The 13255-nt window shown below is 36.2% G+C and overlaps 1 protein-coding gene across 1 annotated transcript; it reads left to right on the plus strand.

Moving 5' to 3' along the window:
• Positions 1-619: 619 nt before the first annotated feature.
• LOC145095785 (uncharacterized) lies at positions 620-1527 on the plus strand. The gene is made up of 4 exons (XM_079033612.1): positions 620-817; positions 937-1069; positions 1213-1311; positions 1424-1527. Exons 1-4 carry the CDS (start codon positions 620-622, stop codon positions 1525-1527), a joined length of 534 nt encoding a protein of 177 aa, XP_078889738.1.
• Positions 1528-13255: the final 11728 nt, after the last annotated feature.

Raw genomic sequence — 13255 nt, forward strand, 5'->3', positions numbered from 1 at the left:
TGGAGCTACGATATCGATAGAGCACCCGACCCCATGGATTCTCTTTCAAATTCATCAACACATACTGGAAGTTCTTTGAAGTTGATTTCAGGAAAATTTTCGAGTATTTTTTTGTCACGGGCTATATCAGCAAAGGCTGTAACTTGTCATTTATCTCTCTCATCCTGAAGTGTAAGGATCCTCTTTCCCTATTAGACTATCGTCCTATAAATCTAATTGGTTGTGTGTATAAGGTCGTTTCAAAGGTTTTAGCAAATCGCCTCAAAACAGTAATTAGATCGGTGATGGATGATGTTCGGTCTGCTTTCATTACGGGAAGGAATATTTTGGATGGTCCACTTATAATAAATGAATTGCTTGCATGGTTAAAAAAATCAAAGAGGGTGGAAATGCTCTTAAAGGTGGATTTCGACAAAGCATTTGACTCACTAAGTTGGAGTTTTTTGGATTCAATACTAGAACAAATGGGTTTTCCTAATAAATGGAGAGCTTGGATAAGCACTTTTCTTTTTTCATTAAGAACATTTGTTCTTGTAAACGGTGCACCAACAAAAGAATTTAATGTGAGTAAAGGGGTAAGACAAGGAGACCTTTGTCTCCTTTCCTGTTTATAATTGCTATGGAAGCTTTTAATGCGATATTGAGAAAGGCTTGCGATTTGGGAATTTTTCATGGGATACAAACGTCTAATAATGGTCCTTCCTTGTCATATTTATTTTATGTAGATGATGCTTTATTCGTGGGAGAATGGAGTAATGCTAATTTCAACAACCTTACATGTGTTCTTAAATGCTTTCACCTAGCTTCTGGGCTTAAAGTAAAATTTCAAAGGGCAAGGTGTTTGGTATAGGGGTGAACTCAGAAAGTATAAAATCCATGAAAAACATTCTTAAATGTCAAGTGGAATTTTAATCTTTAACTTATTTGGGTTTACAGGTAGGTTCAAATATGTCTCTTAGAAAGAATCAGAAACTGGTGTTAGATAAATTCCAATCTCGTTTACCATCTTGGAAATCCAAGGCTTTGTCTTTTGGTGGAAGGATCACTCTTATTAAGGCAGTTCTTGGAAGTCTATCCATATATTGTTTTCACTTTTTAAAGCTCCAAAAGTGGTTATGGAAATTAAAAGATAACAGTTCAACTTTATGGGCAAAAATAGTAATAGATATTCATCATGGTGTAAGAAATTGATTTTTTTTCCAATTAAAGTAGAGATCCCTGGAACATGGAAACAAATTGTTAAAGTTACTAACTATTTTCTGGATTTCAACATTGATATAGCAGGGTTGTTTAAGAGATCAATGGGAAAAGGTGACAATATTTCCTTTTGGTGTGATACTTGGGCTTCTGATGTGCCTTTCTTGAAAAAATTCCATATATTATACAAATTGGAAAGAGTTAAATTGTGTTGTCTTGTTGATAGATATATGTTTTCCGGTGACAATATGTTGTGGAATTGATAATGGAAGAGAGAACCTAGTTTGGTTTAGGAACTGGTGGAATTACATAACTGCTGTGAAGAAATAAAGAAGGTTAAGTTTCCAGATTCTACTGATAGGTGGTCATGGTTGGGGGATAGATCTTGTGTAACACCCGTTTTAGGTATGAGCTAATACATTATATTTTTAAGTCTTCATTTTTGGTGGTTATGACGTGACGGAGCCTCACCACGACGTGACGATAATTTTAGGATCGCAGGATTTAATGACCCGCCATAGTATGGTAATTGATTTTGAAAAAACCCTAGATTCTCGGGTTGGACCCCTATTTAAAGGAAGTGATGACTAGGGTTTCCTCCACCCTCCACCTCCATCACCTCCATAAAGCATCTTTGTGAAACCCTAGCCTCCCTTATTGAGTGTTGAGCTCTTTGTAGTGTTTTGTTTCATGTTGAAGGAAGAAGAAGAAGGTGGTAGCCAAAGATCTAGACTTTGGTTGGGGTTCTTGACCTGGCATGAGTTTTTGGTCACTTTTAGCTCATTTTGACCTAAATGGATTCTAGACATGCATTGGACATGTTTGTCTATAAAGCACCCACCTTTATGCTATATTTGGTATTAGAAACTCTTATGGAGTGGTTGGGTTAAGGAATTTTCGGATTAAGGGATTAATGGTTAAGTCCTTGTTGTATTTTGCCTTATTTCGACCTAAGGTTAGAGATCTTGATCTCTTTGGGTGTATTAATGGATAAAGTTGGAAACTTTATCCATATACACCATAGAATGGACCATATATGAATTTTGGAGCTCTTGGAATCAAAGAAAATGACTTAACCCATTAAGTTGTAAGAAACCAAGTACCCGTGGCGTGGCGATGGGAAATTCCCGACTGATTTGATTTAATGAGGGCTACGACTTGGTCATGGATGCCCACGACGTGGCGGTTGACTAAAGTCAACATTGACCGTTGACTTTTTGACAAGTTTGACTTTTGGTCAACTGTGAGGGGTTGAAAACTTTTAAGGGCATATTGGTCTATTCGTTAAATAGGGTTTAGTCTTGATTTTTGGACTTTCTAAGTGGGGTATTTACCTTAATTGCTAATTAGGGTTGGGTTAATTATGTATACAATGAGGAGGTTCTCGTACCAACAACTCGGGTGTGAGACTTATTTGTTATCGTTTGAGGTGAGTTTTATCTCTATACTCTTGCATGTTATGTATGTTGGGCGGGGCCCATTATGTATTACAGGCGGGGCCCAATGAATACTAGGCGGGACCCGATGTGTGTATGGTATGCGGTATTTTGGGGAACTCACTAAGCTTTGTTCTTACGATTTATAATTATGTTTCAGGTACTTCTGGTTCCAATGGGAAGAGCTCGACGTGATTGTATCGAATCCATCGGTGTTACGCATTTTAAGTCTAGTTTGTACTCTGATAACTATTTGATACTTTTCTGTACTTTGATGGGTTTTTGGAATGAATGAATGGTTGTTTTAGTTGACTTAAAAAAAATTTACTTAGTAATTTTGGAGCGTTATGTCTGAAAGCTTTGAAGTAAACTCTCTTCGTAAATGGATTGAAAAGAATATGTTCAAAAGTGATTCTTATTTTCACTTTTGGAATAATTGGCTGCCATTAAAAGTTAACTTTCTTAGGTGCAGAGCTGTTTTGAACAAGATACTAACAAGATTTTCTTTGGAAAATTGGGGACTAAATATAAATTCTACTTTGTGCGTATCATGTGGTTCTTCATAAGAAACAAATGATCATCTTTATATGCTATGTGAGTTTGCAAAAGAAGTTTGGGCAAATATTTTTAGTTGATGTAATTTGGAGTATTTCCAAATTTCAAAGGTTAAGGAGGTACTTAGTATCCCGTTTAGTAAATTTCATACTTCTTCAAACAAGAAGTTGGTTCACGCGATTTTTTAGTTACCATCTGGCTGCTTTGGAAATCTAGGAATATGCGGTTATTCAATGGTAAAGGTGTTTTCTGTAGCTTGGGTGATAAATGAAATAAAAGTGTTGGCTCTCTTATGGATTAAAAATAGGGGGAATGTATTTGTTGGTGATGAGCGCAACTGGTATATTTCTCCTTTTTCTTGCTGATCTTGTATTTTTTTTGGGAGGGGGGGGGGGTGGTGGGGAGGGGCAAAATATATTTTTGGTGTTTCTTGGTAACCTAGCTACTTTCTCACAACATGGTGTGATGTGTGATTTATTTTTTCATTGGGTAGTTTAGTATATGCTATATTATTTATTCCGACTATGAGTTTAAGTATTCTCTTTCGAAAGGGTTCGTTTGTGGGTTAATTTTTTTAAGTTTTTGGTGTGTGTCTTTTTTCTTTGTGTGGGTGCATGATTTTCTTTGCAAGCTTGTTCTGGTTTGGACATATTTTGAGATTATTATTGGCTCCTTTCTAGTCGTGTTTGCCCTTTGCCTTTGGTTTGTCCTTTGGTTTTTATACATTGGAAGTCTTAATGGATTTGGTGAGTTGTTCTTGGTATTTCCTTTTGCCTTTGGTTTCTATCCCTGTGTTTGGTTTCTGCAGATTGGAAGTCTTAATGTATTTGGTTAGTTGCTCTGGTTTTTTGCACACCGGAAGTCTTAAAGCGTTTGGGGGAGTTGCTCTTGGTATATCTTCTATGAAAGGCAATGCGTGGTGGTTTCGTGGTGCATTCTCAGGTAGATGGAGTGTATTGGATTTCATTGAGTAGTCTATTAGTTCATTGACTTGGGTGGTGATTCAGAATAGTCATAAGAATCTTTGTTGTGGTGTTGATTTTTAGCTTGTTGGGTCTTTGTTTATATTTTTTCTGTATCATGGTCACGTTTTGTATCCTTCTAGCTTCTGGCTGTTCTTTTCCTTATTTTGTGTTATTTTTCTTTGTCATTCAAAAAAAAACTATGTGAAATGAAGGCAAGTGTTTAAAATATTATTAATTTTATCAAAATGTGATACTTATCAAAATTTTGATATGGATATGAGGATAAATAAAAAAAGATAGAAATATATTAATTATTTTTGATTTTACGTTTATTTTTTATAGTTTCTATTCTGATTAATTTTTCAAAAATTTAATGCTATTTTTGTCAAACACTTTTATATAAATAAAAATTATAGTTTTCGGCTCTCAACTATCAAATAGTACTATTAACTATCCGTTGTCATCTTATGTTTATGAGATTAATGCAGAAAAGTCTCATTATTTTGGAAAAATTTTAATAAAGTCCTAAAAGTGTTTTTTTTAAAGGAAGAGTCCCGATTATTTAACATTTTGCTCAAATTAACAAAAACTTCATTTTTTATATTTGAACAACAAATGACATATTATGTGATTTTCTCAAAATAACAAAACTTTTCTGTTAAATTTTTTTAGGACTTTAACAAAAATTTTCCCAAATAACGGTATCATTGCAACTATTTTGTCAAACATACACATATTGAATAGTTAACAAAATTTATATTTATTTTGATAAAAAAATGTATTATAAACAACTTTTTATCTATTATAAAATTCTATAAAGTCGATTTAAAAAAATAATCAGATTTATTAGACATTACACAACTGATTATTACTACGTCACACATTTTAAACGATAAGAACATGCCATAATAAGTCGCTTTTGAACAAGTTTGCAAACCAACAAATATTATTAAACCCTAAAATTAGTGGGCAGCGACCAAATTGTTTTTTGTTGGCAGATTTCCACTTGATAACAAGTCCATTTCATCCCTCTCCTTTTTAACTACTTTCGATTCTTTACTTACTTTCTTACTGTTTATTATGATTTTATGATTTATGATGTTTCAATCGAATCATTTAACTTTTTATACGTAAAAACCATATTGTTGGTCATATTAGTTCAACTACGATAAAAGATTTGGTGGGTCCATTCTTCTTTTAAGATAATAATTTACTAATCATCACATACTTACAAATAACATGTTTTACTTGAAAAAAAAAACGTACTAATCGACTTTTGAGATTAATATATTTCATTTTTCATTTTCTTGCAAAATTCAAAAGTAAAAAATAAAATAAAGAAAAGGATACGGAAACTTTCAAGAGTGAGTCGTTTTTGACCAAAAAAATAAAAATAAATTGCATCTATATTTTTATATCTTGTTCAAGTTATGTTTTTCTTTGAAGGATACAGTTTTTTGGGGTATTTCACGAAAACTATAAATAGTTATTTCGTATATTTTTTAGTGTGGACGGAGCCGATATGTCTTTAGTGTTGGTTGGTGGCGATATCGCCGACTGTATAGGCTCCTCCAAGGTTAGTATCGCCAAATGAAACAAAAGTGGGCTATATAACCATCTCTCTCTCTCTCTCTCTCTCTCTCTCTCTCTCTCTCTCTCTCTCTCTCTCTCTCTCTCTCTCTCTCTCTCTCTCTCTCTCTCTTAGACCGTTTGAATTTTCAATTTTTTTTAAATCCATTTTATACATTATAACCACATTTTTTTCATTCTATTTCAATTTCTCCAACTCCAATCCAATTTCATTTCAAATGGATTCAACTCCTAGCCTCCCAAAGATCCAAACAATGATACGAACATAAAGAAATGGTGTTGGCTATAGCTTACACTAACACTTCGGAAAATAATGACCCGGGAAACCACAAAGATCGTCTGATTTTTGGGGAATAGTGATGAATCATTTTAAACAACAATGTGGGCATTCAGATCATACATCACATCAAATTAACTCCACGTGGAAGGATATGTGGGCGAACGTTAACGAGTTCAATTCCATTTTCACAAAAAGATGAATACCCATGCGCCTGGAATTTTCAGTGACGATGTTTTAAGCGCAATAAAAAATGAGTATCATGAACGCCATAAAATGAAAGATTTTCCATACGAGACGACGTGAGATCTTTTTTAAAAAAACCACCCTATTTATTTTTAGAATTAGTTATTGTCTTTGAATTTTATTTAACGTAGTAACATTCCAAATTTAGAACCAAAATTTTCTTGTAGAAACATAAGTAAAACATTCAAAACCATTTTCATATATACGATAAAATAGCAAATTATTTACATCATAAAACACAGTCATAAAATGTATTAGAATCATGTCAAAACAACGGACGTATCAATAGTAAAAATCAGCGACGATGCACGTATGGTACAGTTAAGCCAAACCCTTCCCTTTAGAACTAGAACAACATGGAAATCATTTAACTTAACAACGTAAGCATAAAGCTTAGTAAGTTCCTCAGTATTCCATATATTCCATCACACATACAATGCATACAAACAAGTGACTTGAAACCTATCGTCATCCCGCCATCAAAAGTTGAGTCACAACCTATTGTCGTGTCGTTAATGACTTTGGGTATTTAGAATCATAGCATATCATTGTTCCAACATCAACCCCTCAAACATAATAAACACTTGACTCATAGCCTATCGTCGTTTCATCAACGACTCTAGGTATCTAGAATTGTAGTGTACCATCGTTCCGTCAACGACTATGGGTATCTAGACTCGCAAATTATAGTCGTTATGTCATTAACCCCTCAAACATAAAACAAACAATATCATACAATCAAGCAATCATCATATAAATATACATAGGTTTATGTTAATATTGATGAATCACCTTATAAATGCATAGTCATATGTAGTAAAAGAAAAGATAGTCAGTCGAAAAAATATTTCTACCTAAGAGAAATAACGCAGAAAAGAACCATGCAATAAGTCCTACATCAAGAGTTCTAAGGCTATCTAATTAAAACTATGAATAATGTAACGACTCAAAATTTTCGAGTAAAAATTTCATCTACCATTCATTCATTATCCTAAATGTCATACCCCCGAACAAGGACGGCGGAAACGTCCGGTGGCGGATAACTTCATTGTATTGTATCATTACAACTGAGTATCATTGGAAACATATCAACCAACATCATACATTAAAGATACCAACATATATTGTTTATAGATTGTATTTGTTCACAAATTTACACAAAAGTGACAATAAATATGATGTTCCAAAAATGTAGTAAATATCCAAAATCCATAGCCCGGGTACCTTCTCACTGAGTCCCTGAGAATACAAGTCGTTTTGAAAAGCATCAATTAAAAACTTGGTGTGTTCATAAGCATATTTGTATACAAACTTTGTAACATCTTTGATTGGTAATAATTTGTAAAACTCCAGAAAATCCGATACTTTCAATGAAAATGGTTTGTAAGTCTTGTTCCAAAACTGTGAATAATTGCATGTGCGTCCTTTGATTTCTTTTTTCTGTAAGTAAAAAGAGTGTGTTCCCAGAAAAACTCATATTTCCTGTTTTATGAAAAGTTGTAGTCTTAAAACCCTAAGACTGGAGTGGTAGTAGTAAGGTACAAAAGTGACGCATAGTTTTATATTTTATAAAACTAGAGAAGTGTATAATTTCGTAAATCCAAAATAACATTGTTAATCCCTATGTGATTCATTACAACCATGTTTGATACGACTAAAATGCCTATCATGACGTTCTTCAGGCGTCGGTTTCGGTAAGATAGTTGTCACCCTAGACTGGTCTAGTCTAGCTGTAGCGAACAACTCAGGTGTGGGGGAGTCAATCCCATATAGATCTATACACAATTACCTCGCTCTCCTTCCAGGACACTCTGGTTATAACTACAGGACTTACGGTATACACTAGATAGGTACGACGAAGGAAAGTCTCACAAGTGCCTTAACATGTTTACGTGAAATTTTCTGTCGTAAAAATTCTGGTTTGTATACCGTTTTAGTTAAATTATTTATAACGCTTTTTATAAATAATCATTAATGAATTTATCTAATTGTAATATAAGTTGAGTAAATAGCATAATCCTTTAAGTATTCAAACTATTAAAATGTGACAACATATTACAACTATTTTGTTAATAAAAATAGTTTTTCTGTAGAACAACCAAGTTTTGTAGTTTGTTTAATACACCAAAATTTAGTTTAAGAGTTTTGTAACAAAAAATATACTATCTTGGTGTGACTCTAACATGTCATGATATTTACAAAAATACTTATAGAAATCTTGAAATTTATTATATTCCATTATCTGTGTAAGTATAAATGTTAAAATTTCATATGACCAAAAGTTAACCATTTTTTAGTGTAATCCATATTTTCACCATTTTGAATGAACAAACATAACTACAAAACTTTCTAGCACAAAAACGTTATTAATATATATTTTATGATTTTGAACATATAATAAGAACCTTTTTAGTTGTGAACCTGTTTCATCTTCAACACATAACCATGATACATGAAACTTTCCAAAGGATAGATTTACCCTAGCCTCATAAGGCTTGTAAATCTCGAGTTATGGAGTATTAGCATGAAGTATTCAACATTTTAAACACAAGTAGTTACATAAACACACAAGAGCATGCAAACATCCAAAGATTCAAACAAAACTTGACTTGTATTCCCCCCCCCCCCCTAAAAAAAGGATGAAAAACACGAAAATAGTGGGGTATGAAGCTCACCTTGAGGATTTTCGAGATGTAGAAGAAGAAGAAGAAGAAGAAACTTCGAGCCTATCTTGTGTTCTTAGTGAGATTCTCGCAATGGTGGTGTTTCTAAGAGTCTAAACACAACAAAAGTGTGTAAATGGGATGTTCTAAGCATAAACATGAAACAAAACACTTGAGTTTTACAATGGAACTTACCAAGAAGCTTAGAATCCGATTTTTGATGATGATGAAGTCGATATTTTTGGAGAAGAATGGAGGATGTTCTTGTGACTTAGAGAGGAAATGTTTGAAGAGTGTTGGAGGGGGTGGTGGGTTTGCGGCCGAGAATAGAGAAGGGGGGGAGTAGGGCTTGACTTCTTCTAAAGGTGATGGGAGGTGCATGGATGTATGGAGGGTAAAAGCTTGGAGGTATGCTAGACAAAAATGAGGTGGCATGCTCATTATCCAATCCCTTTACCCTTTCTTTCTTTCTTTCTTTCTTTCTCTCTCTCTCTCTCTCTCTGTCTCTCTCTCTTGAATAACTCAACCGCAAACCATAGGGTTTGCGGCCATAAACTCCTCAGGGGGGGGGGGGGTCGGTTGTTGGGGGTGTGACCACAAACACCCTAAATCCGATGATGGTTTGCGGTTTCGAGAGTTTAAGGACTTCTGGGTGTAATTGGGTCAAGTAACAAGGAGTTTTCGGCCCTATGGTCGGCCCAAAAGAGGTTTTCGGTCCCCTAAAACCTAATGAAAAGATATCGGGCCAATAAGGCCCAATGAAGAAGTCTTGGTCCAGTAGGGGTTTTGGGATGAAAATCTTTGGGCTAAGGCCCAAAATTGACTGAACTTGGCTATTGGATCGAGTTTTGGACTTGCATGAGGTTGTTTCGACTTGAATGACAATGTATGAACGTATGAACTTAAATAGCATTGTAGTTTAAAGTTCACTAAATGAAATGTTGCAAGGTTACATGGAGGAAATTGTCTTGTACAAGGATCAAATCTTAGCCTTAGTTTGCTAGTTGTGACAGCATCCCCCCATTACAAGGAATTTCGACCCGAAATTTGTTCTAGATCAACCTTCAAGAACTAGGGAAAAGATGGGGGTACTTTTTAATCATCTGATCTTTGCGTTCCCAGGTGAATTCTGGTCCTTGATTGGCGCCCCATCAAACCTTCACAATGGGAATGCGACTTTGTTTTGTTCGTTTTAGTTCTCTATCCATGATTTCAACTGGCTCCTCAACGAAATGGAGATTTTCATTCACTTCAATTTCGCCAAGCAGGACAACAAGGGTCTCGTCAGATAAGCATTTCTTTAGGTTTGACACATGAAAGATGGGGTGTACATTGCTGAGCTCTGGTGGTAACTGCAACTTGTAAGCCACCGGACCAATCCTGGCAAGGATTTTGACTGGTCCGATGTATCTTTGATTCAATTTTCCCCGCCTTCCAAAGCGTTTCATCCATTTCCATGGAAAAACCTTAAGCAGTACGCTGTCACCGACTTGGAATTCTAGGGGCTTCCGTCGTCTGTCAACGTAGCTCTTCTGCCGGTCTCGAGATGTCTAGAGTCGTTCCCTAAGCTGAATGATATTCTCAGTTGTTTCCCGAATAATCTCGGGCCCAGTGAGAGTGTTGTTTGGTATCTGCCTTTTATCCAATTATGTGTCTCCTACCTTCGCCCAACAGAGAGGTGAACGGCATTTCCGTCCATAAAGGGCCTCAAAGAGAGCTACCTTGATGCTTGTGTGATAGCTATTGTTGTACAAGAATTCGATTAGAGGTAAATGGGTATCCCATGATTGGCCGAAGTCTATCACATAGGCTTGGAGCATATCTTCCAAGGTTTGGATGGTACTCTCACTTTCCGCATCTGTTTGGGGATGGTAGGTGGTGCTCATATCGAGTTGGATTCCCAACGACCTTTGTAGATACTGCCAAAACCGAGAGGTAAGACTACTATCTCTGTCCAAGATAATTGATATTGGCACACCATGTAATCTCACAACCTACTTTATGTAGATTCGGGTCAGCTTTTCCATTTTATATGTTTCCTTAATTGGAAGGAAATTGGCAGATTTGGTTAACCGATCGACAATAACCTAGATGGCATCCAATCCGTCTGTCGTGAGAAATTTGGTTATAAAATCCATTGTGACTCTCTCCTATTTCCACTCAGGTATCTTTGGTTGTTGAAGGAGTCCCGAGGGCTTGTGATATTCTACCTTCACCTTGGCGCAAGTCAGGCACTTGCCCACGTAGGTTGCAGTTTCTGCCTTCATATTCGGCCACTAATATTGTTGTTTGAGGTCTAAATACATTTTGTCAGAACTCGGGTGGACGGAGTACCTTGTCTTGTGTGCTTCATTCATGACCACGTCTCTGAATCCTCCAAATTTTGGGGTCCAGATCCGGTCCATGAGATAGTATGCGCCGTCCTCTTTGATTGCAAGATTCTTGTCCATTCCATGCAAGGCTTCGTTTGCGATGTTCTCCGGCTTCAAGGCTTCCAGTTGAGCCTCCTTGATTTGAGAAGACAAGTGGGAATGGACGGTCATCGTTAATGTTCTTAGCCAGCGAACCGAGTATTCTTTTCTGCTTAGGGAATCGGCCACCACATTGGCCTTTCCCGGATGGTACCTGATTTCACATTCGTAGTCATTCAGCAGCTCAACCCATCTCCGCTGCCTCATGTTTAGTTCTTTTTGGTTCAGGATATGTTGGAGGCTTTTGTAGTCTGTGAAAATAGTGCACTTTGTCCCGTCGAGGTAGTGCCTCCAAATCTTTAAAGCGAAGGCCACAGATCCCAACTTGAGATTGTGAGTGGTATAGTTCACTTCATGGGTCTTCAGTATTTTGGATGCGTAGGTTATAACCTTCCCGCGTTGCATAAGCACACAACCTAGCCCTTGATTTGATGCTTCGCAATATACCATAAAATCTTCCTTTTCCTCTGGAAGAGACAACACTGGGGCACTGCAGAGGGCTTGTTTCAAGGTTTGAAAGGCAACTTCTTGTTTCACATCCTAGGTGAAGGGTACATCCTTCTAGGTTAGAGTGGTGAGTGGTTTGGCGATCTTGGAGAAATTCTAAATGAACCTTCGGTAATAACCTGCAAGGCCCAAGAATGTAAGTCTCAAAGGGACCCAAAATGGATAAAATTTCTTTTCAGGATCTCCAAAGCTCAGATCTGATCCTTTCCAAGGTCTTAATGGATAAAGTTTCTAACTTTATTTATTAGGAAGGTCCAAACCATCAAGATGTAGACTTTAAGTCTCAAAGGGACCCAAAATGCATATTTCTCTACTTAATCCATTAAGTCCATGTCTCCAACCTTCATATTTGAATCAACATGATGCTTAGATCGATAAAGTTACCAACTTTATGCACAACAAAGTCTTAAGCCTCCAAGATCTAAACTTTAATACACCAAAATGACTTAAAGGACCAAGATAACTTGCATGGCTATAAGGGAGGAAAAAGATCACAACTTTCCTAGTTCATGAGGTCCATGAAGCATTCTAAGCTGGTCAAAAGATGTTAGAGTCCACTCAACTCCAAGATCACCCATAAAATGGACCAAAAGTGCCAAAATACCCAAATAACAAGATCTAAAGAACTAGATAGCAAGATTGGAACTTTATACTTAAAATAGTCCAGAAATATAGTGTCTTTGATTGATCCAAACTTGAAGCATCATTCCTTGCAACCAAAATAACCTTCTTAATATTTACACTTCATCAAAATAATATAAAAACATCCAAAAGAGGAGATAGGATAGAGGAGAAGCTCAAATCTTAAAGGGGGAGGCTAGGGTTTCTCCCAAGGGGTTCTAGAGGTGATGGAGGCTAATAAAATGGCCAAACGTCGAAACCTTATGCTTAAATATGTTGAAAACCCTAAAAATCATGGGTTTGGGCCTGACTGATCGTCGTGTTGTGTCCACACTTCGTTGTGCCATGGCGAATGCGATGACGTCGGCTCTGATCCTCATTCCTTGGTGACAGTTTTCACCCAAATCCACCTCAACTTGAAACAATGATAACTTCTTCGTTTCAACTCCATTTTTAGCGGCCATTATATCCACGGAAAGGTATTCACACTTCTATCTAGTTAAATTTGGCTTAACAAATGTCGAACTAAAAACCATAATCCATGCAATAAGCTTAACATATAACTTTTCCCATTTTACCCTTTAGCTCTAAAACACAAACCAAGGTCTTATATCACATAATTAATATTATCAACATCCAATAGGGTCTAAATCCTATTCCCTTGAAGCCCAAGGCCTTTACTCGATCCATTTATTGTCCATAATCCTGAAATAAGAGACTTCTCGAA

The sequence above is a fragment of the Lactuca serriola genome, chromosome 3, assembly GCF_051521515.1.
Source record: "Lactuca serriola cultivar US96UC23 chromosome 3, Lser_US96UC23_V15, whole genome shotgun sequence".
Classification (NCBI taxonomy): Eukaryota; Viridiplantae; Streptophyta; class Magnoliopsida; order Asterales; family Asteraceae; genus Lactuca; species Lactuca serriola.